Source organism: Ursus arctos, unplaced genomic scaffold (assembly GCF_023065955.2).
Source record: "Ursus arctos isolate Adak ecotype North America unplaced genomic scaffold, UrsArc2.0 scaffold_24, whole genome shotgun sequence".
NCBI lineage: Eukaryota > Metazoa > Chordata > Mammalia > Carnivora > Ursidae > Ursus > Ursus arctos.
The window spans coordinates 42,635,478-42,653,007 of NW_026622919.1; the positions used below are offsets into that span (position 1 = coordinate 42,635,478).

Here is a 17,530-nt window from a genome sequence, read left to right on the forward strand (position 1 = left end):
CATACACACACACTTGGGACATCTGGACTTCTCAGCCAAGTCTGAATATTGGTTGGGGCTGGGGGGGGGGGGTAAGCTAGAAGGCAGCAGAAAAGGGGGGAAGAAAGCAAAAAAAGGTGAAGGAGTTAGTGTGCAGTAGAGAATAAGAGACATTACCGCTGGCTGAAGGTGGCTGGAATTCACGGCCCCACCGAGCCTACCCTCCCGCCCCACATGGCAAAGCCTGCGCTCATTCCCTTCGTGTCATCACCAAGGACCAGAGTGAAGAGGCACTCCCGGCAGATCCCAACCACAAAAGCCTATTTTTTTGCCCTGGGGCACACAATTAGGCTGAGCTTCTATTGTCAGAAAAAGGCCATTAGGTCAAATAAAAAAACACTTAATATGTTAAAAAAAAAAACACAAACAAAAAAACCTGACACCGGAGAACAAGGGTAATGGAGAACAGCCCCTCAGCACTGTCTGATCTTCACCAGTCGCTGCAGACGGAGTCATCAGGAGGACCACAGCAGGACTCTTCACACGTTGAGCTGGGCCTGGTCCAGCGGTCAGAGCCTAAAACCAATGTGGCTCGGACGGTAGGCATTCCCATCAGCCGGCCCATAGGAGGGTTTTTAGAAGAGGCCAGGGGCTTATGCATGGAATTTCAATGTGTCCTAGGGCACGGCTGGGCTGGGCTGCTTGGAGGGCAGGCCCTGGCTGACGTGCCAATCTCAGAAAAACACTACTCTGTAAACCCTGAGAATCGAACATTCCCACACTTCTCAGGAACTTTCTCACTCTCCCTTCTGGATGACCAATCTCTGGGCCACCTGGCACCACATTTTGGGGACTCGCGGAATTTGAAAATAAAAATAAACCAACCCTTTATTTATTCATTTATTTTATGGTATGAACAGCCTTAATTGTTCGTAATGGGAAGTGGAAGAGGAGGGGACAGGACCACTCTGGCTCCAGGGGTGGCTCCAAAGACCCACCCTGTCAGTGTTCCCTCCCCCCCAAAAACCAACCAACCTTTTAAACTGTAATCTAATTTTTTTTAACAAAGAGAGCAGAACACTAAACAAAACGACATAATGGGTCAGACGATATAAATTTACTCTGCCCTGCCATGTGAGATGGACGACTGCGCGGAGTCCCGAAGTAGACCAGCTTCCTGGTACATGTCCAGTCACCTCTGGTCCCACCGCACCAAGCCACCAGGAGGGCCAGCTGCGGTCGGGACTGAACACTTGGGGAGCTTAATTCCTACAATCCGCACACTCCTGATGCGCCCGAGAGAGGCCGGTATGGCGCAGCCCGCACACGGCGTGGCTGGAATCCAGGAGCAGAGAACGTGGCTCCTCAGAGGTGGTGGCAGGCGGCGGCCAGGTGGCTCCCTCATGACACCAACGATGTGAGGGAAAACAAAGGTCTGCGGTCTCTGAAGCGAGTGGGCTGCCGTGGGACAGGAGCTGGCCTCCACAGAGCAGCGCTGACCCTGGGCTGACCGTGTCCTTCCCCGGAGGCACTAACTCTCACCGTAGGTAATAATCAATGGCAGCAGAGAAAGCAGCAAAACCTCCACAACCGATGACCCCGGCCTTTAAGCCAGCTGTCAAGTGAACAGAAATGATGTTACGGGGTGTGGGGGGGGGGGGGACACACGACGAGTCCGGCCTAGCCACGGCGGCAAAGGCACTGGTGTCAACCCCCTAAGTCACTCAACCGACCCAGCGGATCTGGAAGACTCCCAGGGAGCTGTGTCCACAAGCCACTCCAGGGCTTTTTCTAGCCACACAGTCAACTTTTCACATTCCAAAAAATGACGATTTCCAGTTTCATGAAATAGCCCCTCATGGGCAGGAAACTGGCTAAGAGAACCAGCCCTTGGAAGCAAGTGAAAGCACATGGCCTGTTACCCTGATGTGTTTATGAAATAAATTCCTGGGAAGGTGATCAAAGCAATCTCAGAGGGAGCTGAGCTTCTCCACGTCCCTGACAGAGCTGAGCGATGGGCAGACCAAAGGAAAAGTTACTTTATAAATCACAAATGGCTGTCTGAGCAGCAGAAGCAGCTTTTAATGACAGCAAATCATCCTGCCTCTCCGAGAAGGAGAAAACAGGCTTTTTGTTTCGGGTAAATCAGGACACAGCAGATGGAGAGTGGCCTAGCAATGGACACTGGGAGAGTCAGGTCACTGACACCCCCACACCACACTCCTGATGGGCCCGCCAACAGCGAGAAGTGCAGAGAACTGTTTTCTTTGTTGTTTACTGCTGATAACCTGACATTTCCAGAATATCCCTATCTGGCTTTCAATGGGTAGAAGTCTAAGAATCCTCACTGCAGAAAGACATTACCGTATAACTGATACACAATATTAAAGCTGACAGTTGTATAGTATTAAGAAAAATGCCTGAACTATTTGAAACGCACGGAACTGAAAGTTCAACAGTGCCTGCCATTTGGTTCAGCGGGCTCTCCGGGGCTGAACGAGACCCAGCCGTGCTCCTGTGCTATCCTACAGATCGACACACTTCAAAATTCCTTCCTGGGAGGAAGTTCTTCCCATCTTTTCCATGAGAGGGCAGTTCTTTTTCCTAAAATCTAGATCTTCCTGTGATTCTCAGCCACGGGTGATTCGGTCCCCTGGGGGAATCCGGCAATGTCTAGAGACACTCTCAGTGCCGCCACTAAGGGATGCTACAGCTTCTAGTGGGAAGCGGCGAGGGACACTGCAAGACATCCTACAAGGCACGGGACAGCCATACTCTCTCTCTAGCAAAGATTTATGTGGTCCAAAAGGCCAACGGTGCCAAAGATGAGAAAACTCTAATCTAGATAACTAGAAGTTTCCAAAATTAGGTTAATGCAAAGTAAATGTGATTTACTTGTCAGAAGAGAAGAGTATCAAGTGTCCACATATGCCTTGGGCTGTCCCTGAAACACTCATATGTTTGGAAATGTGAACTACAGCACGTTGTCCAAGGCCACAAAGAAAACCATGCAAGAGTTGTTTACTAACCTCTGAAACCAATGGCTCCTCCAGTGATGCAGCCACTAATGACACTGTTCTTCCAATCTGATTTTCCCCGGTACTGTGGGTGGAGAAGTGCAGTTTAGAGCCAAAGAAACAAGCCAGACAACATGATTAAGGGAAAAAAAAAAAACAGGGTTTCTAGCTGGCTAATTTAGTCCCTCCCCAAAGGAAACCCAATCCTTTCTGCTTTCCAAAATATAGTTCCTAAAATCTGAATGTGTTCATGGAAGCTTCCTGCAGGTGGTGCCAGAGTGCTGAAACCAAGCGCGCCATTTGAGAAGCGACCCTGATCTCTTCTCTGGTTCCCCAGTAAGGCTCATGGTTAAAATCATTCAACCAACTTCTAACAGACACATGACAACATGCCCAACATCACTCATCACCAGGGACATGCTAATCAAAATTAAATGAGATATCACCTCACACCTGTCAGAGTGGCTACGATCAAGACGATAAACAACAGGTGTTGGTGAGGATGCGGAGAAAGGGGAACCCCCTGCACTGTTAGTGGGACCGTGAACGGTACGACCACTCTGGAAAACAGTACAGAGATTCCTCAGAAGGTTAAAAATAGAACCCTTGGGGCGCCTGGCTGGCTCAGCTGTGTGTCTCTTGAGCTCAGGGTTATGAATTCAAGCCCCAGGTTGGGTGTAGAGATTACTTAAAAATAAAATCTTAAAAAAAAAAAAAAGAAAGAAAGAAATCTACCATACAATCCAGGTATTTACCCAAAGAATACAAAAATACCAATTCAAAGGGATACCTGCACCCTGATGTTTATAGCAGCGTTATCTACAACAGCCAAATCATGAAAACCGCCCAAGCGTCCATCTATTTATTGACTAATGGATAAAGATGTGATAAAGATATATACACACACAGTGGAGTATCAGCCATAAAAAAGAATGAAATCTTGCCATTTGAAATGTCATGGATGGAGCTAGGGAGTATTATGCTAAGTGAAATAAGTCAGTCACAGAAAAACAAATACCATATGATTTCATCCATGTGGAATTTAAGAAACAAAACAAATGGGCAAAGGGAAAAAGAGAGAGAGAAGGGCAAACCAAGAAACAGACTCTTAACTATAGAGCACTGATGGTGACCAGAAGGGAGATGGGTGAAATAGGTGATGGGGATTAAGGAGGGCACTTGTGATGAGCACCGGGTGTTGTACGGGAAGTGTGGAATCACTATATTGTACACCTGAAACTAATATTACACTGTATGCTAACTAACTAGAATTTTTAAGAATTAAAAAAATAAACCAAATTCTAGCCTACAAAGAGAAGTAAAAAACAATGCAAGCCCAAATAAATGCAATAAAGGCATAAAAAGTTTACAGTGGGGCCTATTTAACGAAAAATTCAATCTAGCAAGTATCAGACATCTCTGATCTGCTTTCTAATTAACATTTCTCTTTAGAAGTCATAACATGGGGGGGGCTGCGTGGCTCAGTTGGTTAAGCATCTGCCTTCAGCTCAGGTCATGATCCTGGGGTCCTGGGATGGAGCCCCTCGGGCTCTGCTCAGCAGGGAGCCTCCTTCTCCCTCTCCCTCTGCCTGCTGTTCCCCCTGCTTGTTCTATGTGAAATAAATAAAATCTTAAAAAAAAAAAAAGTCATAAGATGGTACAGGCAAGGCTTTATCAGAAGGCAGAGACACTTACAGATTCTACCAAACACTCAGTGCAAGAAAACATGGCACCCACAATGGCAAAATTTTTGGCGTAGGACATTCCTCTCTGTCCCATGTCTTTAAGAACTTCTTTTGCTGTCGGCGTACGGTAAGGATCCTTAGGGTCAAAGCCCACATTGGTATCAATGCCGGCAGTGAACACCCCAAATGCACCTCCCAAGACAAATCCTAAAAACAAACACAGAAATGAAGATTTCTTTGGCATGTTTTCTGGGTTACTGTAATGAGGTCATCATACTCAAAAAGCACATTTTGGATGGCCACCAGCAAAGGGGACACCCTCTACGTACGCCCTCCAACTCTACCTTACCACTCAAACCCTCCAGTTACCTGGTTTCCACATCACACAAGCCAGGAACTATCTTGACGACAGCTTCTCTGACTTCCTTTGGATTTCTTCCTCCTTTCATTTTTTTTTTTTAAGACTTTATTTATTTGAGAGAGAGACAGAGATAATGATAGAGAGCACGAGCAGAGGAGAGGGAGAAGGAGGCTCCCCGCTGAGCAGGGAGCAGAATGCAGGCTCGATCCCAGGACCCCAGGATCATGACCTGAGCCGAAGGCAGATGCTTAACCAAGTGAGCCACCCAGGCGCCCCAGCCTCCTTTCATTTTCTAACATTCCTCAAGATTCAATCTTTAACCTTCTGCTGTCTATACTCATACCTTCAGCTGTTGACTTTGATGGTGACGTTCACAGTTGTCATCAGGCCTCACTGAGTTCAGTTTAGCAAATGCAGGATACCGTCTCCCTAGCCACAGACTTTTCTTTCCTCTGCCCCACTCCATGCTGGATCATGGGCATCAATGACTGCCCTAATGCCTAAAAGCAAAAAGCCCAAATCCCCAACTCCACCCCCAACTTGAAAGGGCACTTCCCTTCCTCTTTGTCTACCCCTGTTCTCTCCACCCTTCAAGATACACCTGCAGTCACCTCTTGTAGCCTTCCCCAAACCAAAAAAATACCCCTCTCCTTCCTTTCTACTATACTTCACATCTGCACTCACTATATTTGTTTCTTGATTGTCTTTCATTCTCATTGAGATTTCAACTCATCTGCAAATGTGGCAAACCGCTTTACAGGAGGGACACCATATATTCAAACATTTAAACCTTCAAAAGGTTTTAAAAGGGGGGAGGAGGGCTCCAGATTTCTTTCCCCTTGTTCACCGCCATCTGGTCACACTGGCCACACTGGCCTTTGTTTTTCAAACCCGAAGCCGGTTCCTGGCAGACCTTTGCACCTGCTCTTCCCTGCCAGGCTCCTCCTCAACACTCTTGCTTCTACATATATTAAAATGTTAGCTTCATGAGAACCAGGCTCTGGTCTCTTACCCTGTCCCTCCACCGCCCAGCACGTGATGGTTACTTGTAATACTTTGTCGAAAGAATGCTTATTTAAAAGCGAATCAACGAATGAATGAAGTCAGCCATTTTATAACCAACCTCCAGGCCCCGACCCATATAGTACCGATTTTCTGATCCAATTTCCGGAGGCGAAAACTAACCTCAGGGCCTAGAGAAGGGTTACTCGAGTTCACGGATCGCGGCAGGGGTGTAGTCAAGCTCGAGGTCCACAGGCTCCTCGCCTCCCAGGCGCGTGGTCTTCTTGACAGAGGACCCCGCTGCCGTCCAAGCCCTCAGCCTCCCAAAGGGCCCCCTAGTCTTGCCTCACCTCCCACGCAGGCCAGCGCTGCCTTGAAGGCGCAGCTTTCCATCGCCTTCTCGATCATCTTCTGTTCCTCACTCTTGGTTGGGCTCGGGATCCCGCCCAGGCTACTGGGCTCCAGAAGCCGGGGCTGACGCTTGTCGCCCACCATGTATTGCAGGAGAAGGCTGTACTGCAGCGGGGCTTCGGCGGACCCCGCCGCCTCAGACGCGGAGGCCCCCGCACCGGGGGCAGTCGCCGCCATGACAGTAGTTGCCCGAGAAACCCTGGCGTTTGCCTTCCCACAGCAGATTCCGCAAGCTTCACGTTAAGGCCTTGCGCGCCTAGCCTCCGCGACGCAACGGCAGATTCGCCACAAACAACAAGTCCAAGAAACCGCGGCAGCAAAGTCCGTTCGTGCATCCGGCGAAAGAGATATCATGTTCCCCAAAAGCCTCTTGTGAATACTGAATCAGACTTGTGCAGCATCAAGATTTAGAGTCACCAGAAAGCTCCCCCTTCTTCGCGGCTGCAGCGCGGTGGGTACAGGGATTTGTAGGCCAGGCATTTCCCAGGAGGCTTTGCGTGGGCACTCACCTCGCCGCCTCCTCCGGAGCTCCCGACAGCGGGTGGGGGAGCGGTAGCGTGCCCGCGAGGCTGCAGCGCTCCGGGGCCACGGTAGGGGGCGCACGCGCCCCGCCACTGCCCTTCCAGCTTAAGCATTCCTTACAGAGGTCAATGGTGGAAGGTGCTTTGTAAATAAACGTGAAAGCGTGGTATAATTGTATGCAATATATGTTTTGTTTGACAATTAAACCTTGGAGAGAGAAGGGACCCAACAAATGAGTGAACAAATGAGCGAAACTAGCCAAGTATAAGAAAAATCAGGGACGGTGGTAGGAGGTTGAGACGACTGGCCAGATGGAGAGCTCAAGGCTGGGGCTGCTGCTCCTGCAGCCAGTTGTTGCTGTCAGTGGAATTGGTGATGTGGGACTAGCATTGCCCTGGAAAGCCAAGTTTATATTATGTGAAACCAATTGTAAGATAGTACTGTATATGAACCCAGACAAACTTTTGCAGTAGTTTGTAAAATAGACCCCAAGCTAGTGCATTGCTCCAGACTAGCAATGTAATTGGGTGTTTTAGCTAAGAGAAACATAAATGGAAACAGGTGGTGAGCCTAGCCAGTCACCATTGGCAGAGAACTTTGGTACCCAGAGTTCTCTGTGCCCGAGAGCATGGCATATGCTTCACCCTGCTTCTGTTTGCACTAAGCCACTGAATGAGCTGGTCCAGAGGTCCCCCATGACTTCCCAGTTGCTGAATCTAATTCAGACCTCATTTTACTAGACTTCCCTCCACTGCATTTGACACTGTTGACTCTTTCCTCCTTGTCTGAAGTTTCTTCATATTTTTGGTGGAGCGTCTCTCTCCTAGTTTTGCTACAGCCTCTCCAGTTGCCCGATCTCCTTTGCAGGCACCTCTTCCTGGCCTTTTCTTGTTGGTCCTCTCAGGGCTTCATCCTTTACTCTCTTCTCACGCAGCTCATTCCACCTGAGCAACTCATCCTTGTGGCTTCTACTCCACCTTAATGCAGTAGTGATCTGAAATCTTTATCTCCAGCTTAGACCTTTCTCCTAAACACAAGAACCAGACCATTTCCCCTAAGCACCTCTAACTCAACATGCCCTTCCAACCGCCCTTTCCTTCCAGACGAATGAGGAACCCAGGGCTCTGATATATACCGAGGTCTTAAGACCCACAGTTGGATCTGAGAGAAATTGGGTTGCGACCCGCCCCCCCCCAAGCAAGTCCCAGGTAAGGTGGCCTTGGAAAGCAAGGAACAGTCTAAATAATTAATGCATGGAACTACTTAGAGAGCAATAATCAATCTCCAGACAAAGGATCTGTTTAGAGTTCAGGTAAGATCCGGGTCAGCACATGAAGAAATTCCATGTGGCCAAGGTCCATGAAGGAGGGAGCCTTTTATGGAACATCCTTGGATCCTTGGCCTGGATCAGAGTTGGAGAGAGAACAGTTACAGGCACTGCACTGGCGTCTCTCTCCACCCATCCATTTCCTTCCATAAGTGGAATGGGTTTCAGCTGATGGAAAGCTTGAACCTCTTCAAACATATTCTGAAAGTGAGAAGTGGTTTCCCATGTCCGTTTCCCTGGGCTGAGCCTCTGCCAGTAGTCTAGGGACACTCTCTGGCCCTGGAGTCCAGCAGTCTCACATTATAGTTTGCTTCCCTAGCCCGGATTGTCTGTCCTGGCCCCAAGGCTCCGGGGGGAGCATCTCAGTGGGTCAGGGAGAACAGGGGACAGTTAAAGATGAATTAGATTCACGGGGAGTGTTGTAGGAAGAAGTCAGAACACGCTGAGGGGAGGATTCCTCACTTGAAGGACGCCAGAGAGTAGGTGCTGAATGGGAGAGAGGTCAGATCGTATCTCATCCCAGGTGTCCGAGAGTCCCCAGCTGGCCTGTAGTTGGCTCAGCATGTCACTGGAGCCCATGAGTAAAAGAAACGGCACGAGTGGGATAGAATGAAGAGGTCCCAGTGGAGAAGTGCGTTGTGTCCTACGTGGATTTGAAGCGTATGTGAATTTGGTAACAGGGAGTAAGTAGTCTGAATAGTCCTGTCGCCGGCAGGTGGTCCAGCCTCATAGATATTCTGAGGAGCCAACTGATCCACTGTGGATAGTGGCTGCTGGACAAGTGACTTTGTATTTAAGGGAAATTTGGGGCGCCTGGGGGCCCAGTGAGTTAAGCATCCGACTCTTGGTTTCAGCTGGGGTCGTGATCTCAGGGTCATGAGGTTGAGCCCCACATCAGGTCCGCACTCAGCGCAGAGCCTGCTTGAGATCTGCTCTCCCTTGCCCTCTGTCCCTACCCCCATGCGTGTGCACTCTCTCTCTAAAATAAATAAAATAAATCTTAAAAATTAAATAAGTAAAATAAAGGGCTTAGGCCCATGTCCTCCAAACCCAGAGGATTTCTGGGAGCTGAGGATGGAAATATGGCGTCTGAGAAGTTCATGGAAGGAGAAGGTACTAAGAAGTGGCTGGAGCTGGGCTGGAGCAGAAGCCGAAGCGGCCTGAGAAGGTGACGATATCCACCAGCGTCACAAGGATGGCTTTGTCTTTGGGTGAGAAGTGTCGGTCAGAGGGGAAATCCAAGGATGTTCAGGAATTAAGAGTTGGTACAATCCTTGCTCTGTCTGTCACATCTGGTCGCATAAGGCAAGGTGTTCACTTTAACATAGGGCCACCTGCACACCCGTTTGGCTAGAGTTGCTGGTTAGGGAGGAATGTTGGGTAAGGCACCACACCTGGGCAGAGGCTGCCCCTACCTGGGTAGACAGCCATACCACTTGTCTCTCCCCAAAGGTTCCCTCTGGACAGCCCTAGCTCACTCTAAGATGCCCATACAGCCTCTCTCAGGGCAGCAGCAAGAGAGCCAAGCAACGGCCAGTTTTTCTGGGCTGAGGATCTAGGGTTAAAGTTGCCCACTCTTGTTGGTCCTCTAGATTTCTGTTCAGAGGCTTTGGCTGGTAAACTTGGAATCGTCCGGGGGGAGAGGTGCACCCCCCCAGATCATCGTAAACCCTGGGATGGGAGGTAACTGCTCAAAATTTGAGAGGTACCGTGGGTGTGCCCACAGCCTGTTGGAACAAACATGAACTTGCAAAGCAAAGAGTCTCGGTTATTTGCCATATGCAGTCCTTCCTGCATCTTTGAAGGGATGGGTTTGGTAAATTGTCACCAGTGTCCCACAAGCCTTGTTCCACATGGCTTGGCCTTTTCTTTCTAAAGGGAATACCCATTCAAGTTACAAAAAGCAAGGGATCAAAAAAGCACCACGTGTTTTTTGCAAAGTTCATACATTTTTCTCCAAATCCTGAGATATTTGGCTAGCTTGTTACTTGATGATATTTAACGTATATAGTAATAACTTTTGGTGTCTCCAATAAAGCTGTGATTGAAAATCCTTTATAATGGAAGCGGTTTCTATCTAATCATTGGGATTTTCAAAAGGAGGTTAAGTCACCCCACTTCTGTCCCATGAGGAACCTCTTTCGGTATACCCCTCTAAGAGAGGCAGGATAAGTTCTCTACTGTTTGGATTTTTGAAGCAAAAAGAACAAAATAAACCTTTCTGAGAAAGCAGCGTAGCTAATTTCATCGTTCATAAAAAATCAGTGCTTTATTACTGATGGCAGAAGATGGAGAGTTGTGGAAAACTTCCTTTACTGATCCTTATCTCTTGTGGTTCTAAAACTTCAAGATAACAAGCAAAAAAGGAGCCAACTAATTAACTTCTGGCCTAGCAAACAGGAAGGAGCTTCCCCTGCTCTCTGACCAGAATTTTCTAAGCCACAGAGTAAATATTATTTTTGTTGTAAGCAACAGAAACCAACCCCGGCCGGCTCCCACAAGAAGAGAGGGATTTGTTAGAAGTATAAATAGGGTGGGGGCACCTGGCTGGCTTCGTTGGACTACAGCATGTGACTCTTGATCTTGGGGTTGTGAGTTCGAGCCCCACGTTGGGGGTAGAGATTACTTAAAAGAATTTTTTTTTAAAGGACAAATTATTTAAAAAAAATAAAGCAAGGGGCTCCTGGGTGGCTCAGTCAGTTAAGCATCTGCCTCCAGCTCAGATCATGATCCCAGGGTGCTGGGATCAAGCCCCACATTGGGCTCCGTGCTCCACAGGGAGCCTGCGTCTCCCTCTCTCTCTGTCGCTTCCCCTGCTTGTGCTCTCTCTCTGTCAAATAAATAAATAAAATTTTGAAAGAAAGAAAGAAAGAAAGAAAGAAAGAAAGAAAGAAAGAAAGAAAGAAAGAGAGAAAGAGAGAGAAAGGAAAGAAGGAAACAAAGGAGGAGAGAAGAAAAGAATGCTATGGAATGGTGTATCGCCGGCATTTCTTCTCCACTTTGCGATCAGTGACATCACGTTGGTAGCTTGAACTTGGCCATGACATTCACACCATGGACATCAGTACATGCTGTGAGTCAGAGCTGTTTTGTTGTCGTTGCTGTTCTGTATCTGACAGCATAGCACTCATGGCCACCAAGCTTTGGAGACTGAGAACACCTTCCCCTTTCGGAGGAAACCAGGAATTGAGGGGTCATAGGGCAGAAAAGTAAGACATGAACTGCTGGAAATATGTAGGAAAGTCCCAGGAAATGGTGAATGTTCCTGACTGATAATTAGAAGGAGAGGGGTTCTGGGGTGCCTGGCTGGCTCAGTCTGTAGAGCGTGTGACTCTTGATCTCGGGGTTGTGAGTTTGAGCCCCATGTTGGGTGTACAGATGACTAACAATTATAAAAAAGAGAAAGGGGGCTTCTCACGCCCATGAATGTAACACCATGTTTGGTATTATTTCGGATCCCTTGTGTGGACAAAATGTGGCCCAGGAGCTCTTCTGTGGCTTTTTTTTTTTTTAAGATTTATTTATTATTAGAGAGAGAGTGCAGTAGCGAGCTAGTGCCCAAGCAGGGGGCGGGCAGAGGGAGAAGCAGGCTCCCCGCTGAGCAGGGAGCCAGACACAGGGCTCCATCCTAGGACCCTGCTTGCGGCTCGATCCCGGGATGCTGGGATCACGACCTGAGGCCCTGGGATTGTGACCTGAGCCAAAGGCAGACGCTTAACCACGTGAGCCACCCAGGTGCCCCTCCTCTGGGGATTTTAAGTGCACTTCTCGCTCTTTGCCTGGAGGCCGTGCTGTGGCAGGCACGTACCAGGGACTCTCAGAGGATGCTGGCCGAAAAGATGGAAGGCGCCTCTAAGTCAACAGTGGTCATGTGAGAAGGCTGCACGAGATGATTTCCGTCCAGGACTGCAAGACGGGGCTGAGGCACTGCTGCACAGTCCCATGTCCTAATGTTACTTTCAGGGCTGAGTGAGAAAGCCTGGAGATCCTCTGGGTCGAGAACAAACTTTTCCCGGAGGGGCACAGCAGGCGTGCCGCTTTGCTGGGGCCATGGCCCAGGCAGGGCAGGCGGAGTTCTATATTTCTTATTAGAGCTTCTTCACAGCTCATCACCCGTCACTCAGGAGCACCATTGTCTGCAAGGAACACCGCCAGGTGGACTTCTGACCAGAGAGCAGAGTAAGAGCCAGGCGTTGGATGGCTTGCTCAGACATGGGAACCTCCCATGGACAAGAAGAGTTGGTCAGATTGGAAGCAGGTCCAGGACTCAGAATGCTGATGCCAACCTGGGTTTAGAGAAAAACTTCCGTCCCTCCATCCCTACCCAGGAGAAGGGACTTTGGCCCAAGGTGGGCTCTCTGAGGTCTCAGGAGGCATCACCAGTGTGGGGGTTGACAGGAAATGCTTTTGCCTGTGAACTGGGAGCAGAAGCCCCGTAGGAGGCCTCACAAAGCACAGAGGAGCCTGAACCTAGAGGGGAACACTTAGGAAAAAAATAAGTAGGATCCCAAATCAGGCTCCCTGAGGCCAGGGAGCAGATCGGAGAGACAGACCAAGAGTTCGCCTAAGGGCATGTGGCTTTTATTGCACACCCACAGATAGAAGCTGCTAGGGGGCTACGGGGTTCGGGTGGGTCTAAGTGAGAACTTATTTCTTCCACAAACCTACTCTTTCTGAGTTTCCCATCTAGGTGAATGGTGCTTCTGTGAACTCGATTAGTCTTAGACGCCTTGCTTCCTGCATCCCCTGCGTACCATCCAGATAGCTATCAAATCCATCCCTTCACTTTATAATTCATTGCCACTGCCATGGTCTGGGCTCTAGTCAGTTTTCATTTAATAGGGTTTTAATTGTTCTTCATACCTACGACCTTGCTCTTCTCCAAACCATCCAGAGCGATCGTTCAGCACAGAAACGTGATTAGTTCCCTGCTCAGAATTCTCCTCCATGCCAGGAGAAAATCTCAACTCAATATGTTGCTTTTATAGCTTGTGCCCAAGAAGACAGTTCGGCTTCAGGCCATGTTCAGTTCTCATTTGAACATTTCCATTCCCGTTTGTCTGCTTTCCCTATCTCGTTTGGATCTAGAAGTGATAGCTCAGAATCATTCTTAATAACTGGTGACCTGTAGTGTTTGAGAGATGAGTTTGGACTTTTTGACTTGTGCCTTGTCCTCAGTCAAGGACAATTGTTAGAAAATATTTATTATTACTATTTCTTAATTCTTTTTTAAGAAGATTTTATGTATTTATTTGAAAGAAAGAGAGAGAGCGCGCGTGTGCGCACAAGCCGGAAGGGGCAGAGGGAGAGGGAGAAGCAGGCTCTCCGCTGAGCAGGGAGCCCAGGAGCCTGGGATCATGCCATGACCTGAGCTGAAGGCAGGCTCTTAACTGACTGAGCCACCTGGGCACCCTATCTCTTGATTCTTTTTTGCCCCTTACCTAAGGTAGCCATGGTGAGAGCATCGGTATCCTGTGCTGTTTCCAGTGACAGTCCTGAGACTGTAGCCTGATTCTGGTGGGTGGTCTTAATGTTCTGGAACAGATTTCTCCCCCAGCATAATTGTTTGGAGGTTTTATTTCCTCACTCATACCAACAATCCAGATTTGCTTACTATCTCTTGGGCTGTTGCTTTGGCTTTGCTTACCAAAAGCGATTGGAGCCTTGGCGAACAGTCTGGCAGCCTGATGGATTGTTAGGACCCACTTCAGACTCGGTTAATGAATCATCCCCTGGCCGTGTCTACAATAGGGTCACAGCGATGCTGAGCTGTGATCCCGGTTTGATCTGAGAGGCATTGGAGGCGATGGAAATATGCATAATGTTTTTCTCGCACCTCACACTTCCAACTCAGAAAAGTGCTGGGAGGCTTCAGGAACCAGAGGGCTCCTCTGGCTTTGCTGAGGGATGGCATGAACGATAAAAAGCACAGTAATGGTGACTCCCCAAAGTTACCTATGAAGTTGGTGCCAGCAAGATAAGCACCACACCTCGTCGTGACCCTCATCACATCTCCACTCAACTCTCTGTCAAGGAATTTCCCTTATCAGCGGATCTGTAAAAAAGACCAACTTTTAACAAAAGGAACAGATAATGGGGCGCTTGAGTGGCTCAGTCAGTTAAGTGACCAACTCTTAGTTTCAGCTCAGATCCCGATCCCATGGGTCATGGGATCAAGCCCTGTGGGGAAGCCCATAGGGAGCCCCAAGAGGAGCCCCACATCAGGCTCCGAGCTGAGCAGGGAGTCTGCCTGAGATTCTCTCCCTCTGCCCCTCCCACCCCGCTAGCACCCATGCTCTCTTGCTCTCTCTCTCTCTCTCTAAAAAATAAATAAGTAGATCTTTTTTTTTTAAAGGAACAGATAAAACACATGTAAAATCTGTAATACAACATTAATCTATAGGTAAAATCTTTTACAGGAAACTCTCAGTTAAACGAAATACATTTTTTGTTTGAATACATCTTGATTTGAAATTTGTTGAATCAATTATTTTTTGAACTAAGTGGACTTGGAAGACTTTTATACTCAAAATGTTCATTTTGGCAGTTCTTTTTATAATGGAATTTGAATTTTTTTTGTATGAGACCTTTTTTTTTCTTTCATTCAGAGATGTCCTGATGTCCTTTAATATTTTTTTCTCCACTTATAGTATCTTACCTTTTGAATAAGTTCTTATTTGAAAATTCAAAAAGTATTTTTTTCTTGGGCTAGTTTTCTCACCTCTATTTCCAGTCCCTCAATTTCCTTCCCCAAGCAACCTGTTACTATTTCTTAAATGTCTTTCCAGATATATTTCATCCGTATGTAAGCATATTTATGTGTGCGTGTATAAATTTTTCTCCACTTAGAAATTTACAAGTGATTGCTTAGTATTTCCTACCTATTCTGCACCTTACTTTCTCTCATGCTACGTCGTAGAGCTATTCCATATTAGTGTATGTGATGGTTAACTTTATGGGTCCATTTGACAGGGGCCACAATGGGCCCAGCTATTTGGAGGCAGTGTATTCCTCCGCTGGGTGTGCTACTCTGACTCATTTAATGAGTGCCCCCAAAAGCTGCTAATTTTGAGTGTGCCCAGGACAAGAGAAGGCTCAGCAAGAGGTCCGGGCTGCCCGCTGAGCTGCTCTGCCACTTGGGCCATACAGGCCAGCAGGTCCAATGGGGCTTGAAGGTCAGCGGCAGACAGGGATGCTGTGGGGAACTTCTGGCAGACCCCTGTAGGTGAGCCCTTAAGATTTTTGAGCAAAGCCCTGCCACTCTCTGTGAATAATGGTATTTTTAAAAAAGATTTCTTTCTGGGGTACCTGGGTGGCCCAGTCTGTTAAGCATCTGCCTTTGGCTCAGGTCGTGATCTCAGAGTCCTGGGACCCCCATGTTGGGCTCCCTGCTCAGTGGAGAGTCTGCTTCTCCATCTGTCTCTCCTCTCCCCCTGCTTGTGCTCTCTGTCTCTCTCTCTGTCAAATAAATAAATAAAACCTAAAAAAGAATAAAAAATTTAAAAGATTTCTTCCTTTATTTGTGTAGAAAGAGAGAGAAAGAGAGTGGGTTAAGGGACAGAGGGAGAGAATCTTCAAGCAGACTCGCCACTGTGTGGGGAGCCCGACACGGGGCTCAATCCCACAACCCGTGAGATGACCTGAGCTAAAACTGAGTCGGACACTTAACCAACAGAGCCACTCCGGCGCCCTAAATAATGGTATCTGACAAACAGTACTCTCTCCATTTGAGAAACAACACTTGGTCTGCTCCTGAGTCTTAACAGAGGCTCAACGCTTGACCATGGGCCACCGAGTTACCATGCTACTGAGCGTCCATCATGAAGTGGGTATGAGCTGACCCACCAAGCCATAGAGCTGGGCATGCACAGGAACACTCCATCATCAAACGGAAGGCACGAGTCAGCTACATGAAAAAGTGGCCCAAATCCATGGTCCCCACTCCTGCTATAATGCCTTCTAAGCAGTGGGCAGGACTCTGAGCAGTGCACCTGCTTATTCATTTTGCTTGGAAGAAGTAAGGCCAGATATGAGATTATATACTGATTCATGGCATGTGGCTGATGGTTTGGCTGAAGGGTGGGGGACTGGAAAGGGTGCAATTAGAGAATTGGTGGCCAGAAACTTTGGGGAGAAGTTATGTGGGTAGACCTCTCTGAACGGACAAAAATACGTGAAGATGTCTCCTGTGAATGCTCACCAAAGGGTGACCTCAGCAGAGGAAGATTTTAATAATCAAGTAGATAGGATGACCCACTCTGTGGCTATTAATTGGCCTCTTTCCGCAATTACTCCTGTCATTGCCCAATCGGTTCACGGACAAAGTGGCCATGCGGGCAGGGCGGGAGGTTATGCACGTGCTCGGCGACATGAACTTCCACCCCCCGAAGCTGAGTTGGCTGTGGCCACTGCCAAGTGCCAGACCTTCCAGCAGCAGAGACCAGCACCAAGTGTCCCATACGGCACCGCGGCCATCAGCCCGCTACCCGGGGGCTGCTCCGTTCCTTTGGATTCTTTCCATCAGGGAAGGGGTAGTGTTTTGTCCCTACGAGAATGGGTAGCTACTCTGGATATGGGTTTGCCTTCCCTGCACACAGTGCTTCTGCCGGAACCGCCATCCGGGACTTACAGAATACCTTATGCATCGTCATCGTGTTCCACGCAGCATTGCTTTTGATCACGGCGCTCACTTCACGGCAGCAGGAACATGGCAGTGTCCCCGTGCTCACGGAATTCACTGGTCCTACCACGTTTCTCACCAGCCTCACCGACACTGAAGGTTCAGTTTATAGCGCTCGTTCATTGGCAGTACCTTGCAGGGTGGGGGAAGATTCTCTAGAAGGCTGTGTATGCTCTGAACTGGTATCCAATATATTCATGGGTCCAGGAATCAAGGGAAAGAAATGGGATGGGGCGCCACTAATTATTACCCCCAGTTACCCACTAGCAAAACTTTTGCTTGTTGTTTGCACAACTTTGTGCTCTCCTGGCCTGGGGGTCATCGTTCCAAAAGGAGGGATGCTTACACGAAGAAACACAACAATGATCCCATTGCCTTGAAAGTTAAGACTGCTATCTAGCCACTGGGGGCTCTTCATGCTTCTGAACCAGCAGGCAAAGAAGGGTGCTGCTGTGCTGGCTGGGTGATTGATCCTGTCTATCAAAGAGAAATTGGACTCCTACTCCACAATGGAGGCGAGGAGGATTATGTTTGGGATCTAGGAGC

The 17,530-nt window shown here is 48.3% G+C and overlaps 1 protein-coding gene across 1 annotated transcript; it reads right to left on the reverse strand.

Moving 5' to 3' along the window:
• Positions 1 to 866: 866 nt before the first annotated feature.
• Positions 867 to 6,827, reverse strand: TIMM22 (translocase of inner mitochondrial membrane 22). The gene is made up of 4 exons (XM_026517798.4): positions 6,395 to 6,827; positions 4,692 to 4,888; positions 3,009 to 3,081; positions 867 to 1,594 (listed from the first exon to the last, which is right to left on the reverse strand). The coding sequence occupies exons 1-4, from the start codon at positions 6,630 to 6,632 to the stop codon at positions 1,518 to 1,520; spliced, it is 585 nt and encodes a 194-aa protein (XP_026373583.2). The 5' UTR covers positions 6,633 to 6,827; the 3' UTR covers positions 867 to 1,517.
• Between the last annotated feature and the right edge of the window lie 10,703 nt (positions 6,828 to 17,530).